Source organism: Montipora foliosa, chromosome 7 (assembly GCF_036669935.1).
Source record: "Montipora foliosa isolate CH-2021 chromosome 7, ASM3666993v2, whole genome shotgun sequence".
Classification (NCBI taxonomy): Eukaryota; Metazoa; Cnidaria; class Anthozoa; order Scleractinia; family Acroporidae; genus Montipora; species Montipora foliosa.
The window spans coordinates 33,432,393-33,434,892 of NC_090875.1; the positions used below are offsets into that span (position 1 = coordinate 33,432,393).

At 41.7% G+C, this 2,500-nt stretch overlaps 1 protein-coding gene across 1 annotated transcript in view; it reads left to right on the forward strand.

Moving 5' to 3' along the window:
- The window catches only part of LOC138011858 (leucine-rich repeat and guanylate kinase domain-containing protein-like), a 29,887-nt gene that overhangs the window by 9,387 nt on the left and 18,000 nt on the right, over positions 1 to 2,500 (forward strand). The window contains exon 11 of the mRNA XM_068859089.1: positions 1,515 to 1,621. Within this exon, the coding sequence (XP_068715190.1) occupies positions 1,515 to 1,621 (107 nt within the window). The remainder of the gene's footprint in view (positions 1 to 1,514; positions 1,622 to 2,500) is intronic.

Sequence of the window (2,500 nt, forward strand, 5' to 3'; positions counted from 1 at the left end):
CATTTGCCGTGAAAGTGATGCTAAAGGCGCTGTTACACTGTGAAATGTCTCGTGCAACTTGTCTCGCAATGTTTTGGCGACATTGTGGCGGCACAAGTTGCGCGAAACATTTCACATTGTAACATACCCTGCAATGGCCAAAAGCCTTGCGAGACAAGTTGCACGAAAATTAGAACTCGATTCTACTTTAGGCAACGGCTCTTGCAACTTGTGTCGCAACGATTTTGGCCTCTGCAGGGTATGTTACACTGTGAAATGTTTCGCGCAACTTGTCCCGCCACAATGTCGCCAAAACATTGCGAGACAAGTTGCACGAAACATTTTACAGTATAACAGAGCCTTAAATCTCATTATTAATTAAATGTTGCCAGGAGCGTCGGCAGGCCCACGTTTGTACGTAAATCTCTCTATTCTTGGTTTACGCTTACGTGATCAACAACTATGTTTTGCAACGAAAACAATAGAAAGCGTTTGCATAATAATAGCGTTCAATTCCCGGAGGATTGGTTCGGGACACCAACATGGCCGCCGTTTCTTTGTTTGGGGACACCAACATGGGGGCGTGACGTCATGTGATTAATTAATATGCATACATGAGATAGCTGCGAAATCTCTAACTGCTCTAACTGTCAAATTACATCCAATCAGAAAACGTTCACAGGGAAATTGCGCCACCCAGGAATCTTTTTTTTTTCCAAAAAAATCTCATGGCTGAGAGAAGTGTAAAACCAAAACACGGTCGCCCGAAAAAGGAGCAATCCTTCAAGGGTCTGTGTCGAGTTTGTGAAAGGAGTTTACTGGAAGAATATGTCTCAACAAATGTTGTGTGAATTTGTTCAGACCATCGCCAAAAAAGAAATCGTTTGGTGTTGTATGGGCTGAACGACTAAGAAATATGGCTGGAATCCATATACAATATTTCGGGCAATTCTTCACAACTTGTTTGCAACGTGTGTGTAAGGAAAATTAAGCACTGTTGCGATAATTTTGCATCAGGTCAAAAAGAGAACGTTGGCGGCGAGGTTTAGGCGGATGTTTGAGATCTCGAAAACAGCGTGACGTTGAATTCAACCAATCAGACTAGGGGATTAAGTTGGTGATTGACACAATTTTAATTCCAGCCAATCACGATACTTACGCTCAGAATCTGAGCGTAAAAAACGCTACCTCGCCTAGGAGTCGTAGATTTATTTAGAGAACGCCTCCCTTGGGAGATTCGGCACGGCCAATGTTGTAAAAGCCAATCAAGCTGTCAGCTTCAAGGGAAATATGATACTTTTCGCCTGAAAAACCTGTTCCTAAAAATGAATTTACTCGGGAAGTGGTTGACTCAAGGAATTAGTGGAGGTAGACGCCCTCCTTGATGAGCTCGCGATGTTACGCTAGCTGTATATGAGTCTGATAGTTCACAGAAGTTTTTTTTCTTGTGATCTTCACCGAGATTGGCCTTTATTTGATATTAAATCTTGAGTTGTTTATTTTTGTTTTTATGTAATGTTTCTCTTTCTTCCCAGGTTGCTGCAGTCAACATGTTCAACCCACCCCCCGAAGTCATCGCTGCACGTGATCATATGTTTCACGTGACCAAATCCCTTCTCCAGCCCACTAGAATTCACGATAGGTATGGTGTAAAATGTTTTTTCTTTCACGTTTTCAAAAATCGCAGTAGTGATAATGTCCACAAAAACGACTTGTTGAATCTTACAACCTTGGAAGTTTCCGATTGACCGATTTGACCTCAGAGGGTTGGATCTAGGAAAAAATTGAAGTCATGTACTCACTAGCTTTAAATTTAAGCGTGTAAAAATGCAAAACGCGACTTTTAAAGTCCGAAAGCGCGAAACTCCTGTGCTGCATATTAATTCAGCCGCGCACATACACGTTGCATTCTTAAACTAGTGAGTCTTTCTCCTCGAGAAGTTAAGGCCCGTTTTAAACGTCGCATTTTACATGTGCCGAATCTAATGCAAATGAGAAAATTCTATTGTTTTCGCTCATTTTCATTAAGTTCGGCACATGTAAAATGCGACGTTTAAAAACGGGCCTAAAAGCCTGGTTTTCACTAGCGACTCGAGCACAAACACAAGCATAAGAGCGTTTATTTCACCGTGAAAACGGGGTGGGTTGGAACAAGCACTAGCACAAGCACATCAAGGATCAAACTTTTTTCTTTTCCTTATGCGTTCGCTTGCGTCGTGTGGAAACGAAACGCAACAGGGCCCGGTTGTTTAAAAGCCGATTAACGCTAATCCGAGATTAAAAATGAACCAAGGAGTTAACTTCTCGACTTCCAAATGTTGGTCAACGCTGATATTCGGGAAAACTTTGCAGTAGAAGAAGTCAATCCTAAAAAACAAAAACAAGCAAAAGAAGCTTTCAACAAAAAGTTGAAAACATGAAACGAAACTTTACGCTAATCCTGGGTTAACTTAATCGGCTTTCGAACAACCGGGCCCAGAAGCTCAAGGAAATTTGCTAAGTCTGGCCAATTAAATCACTC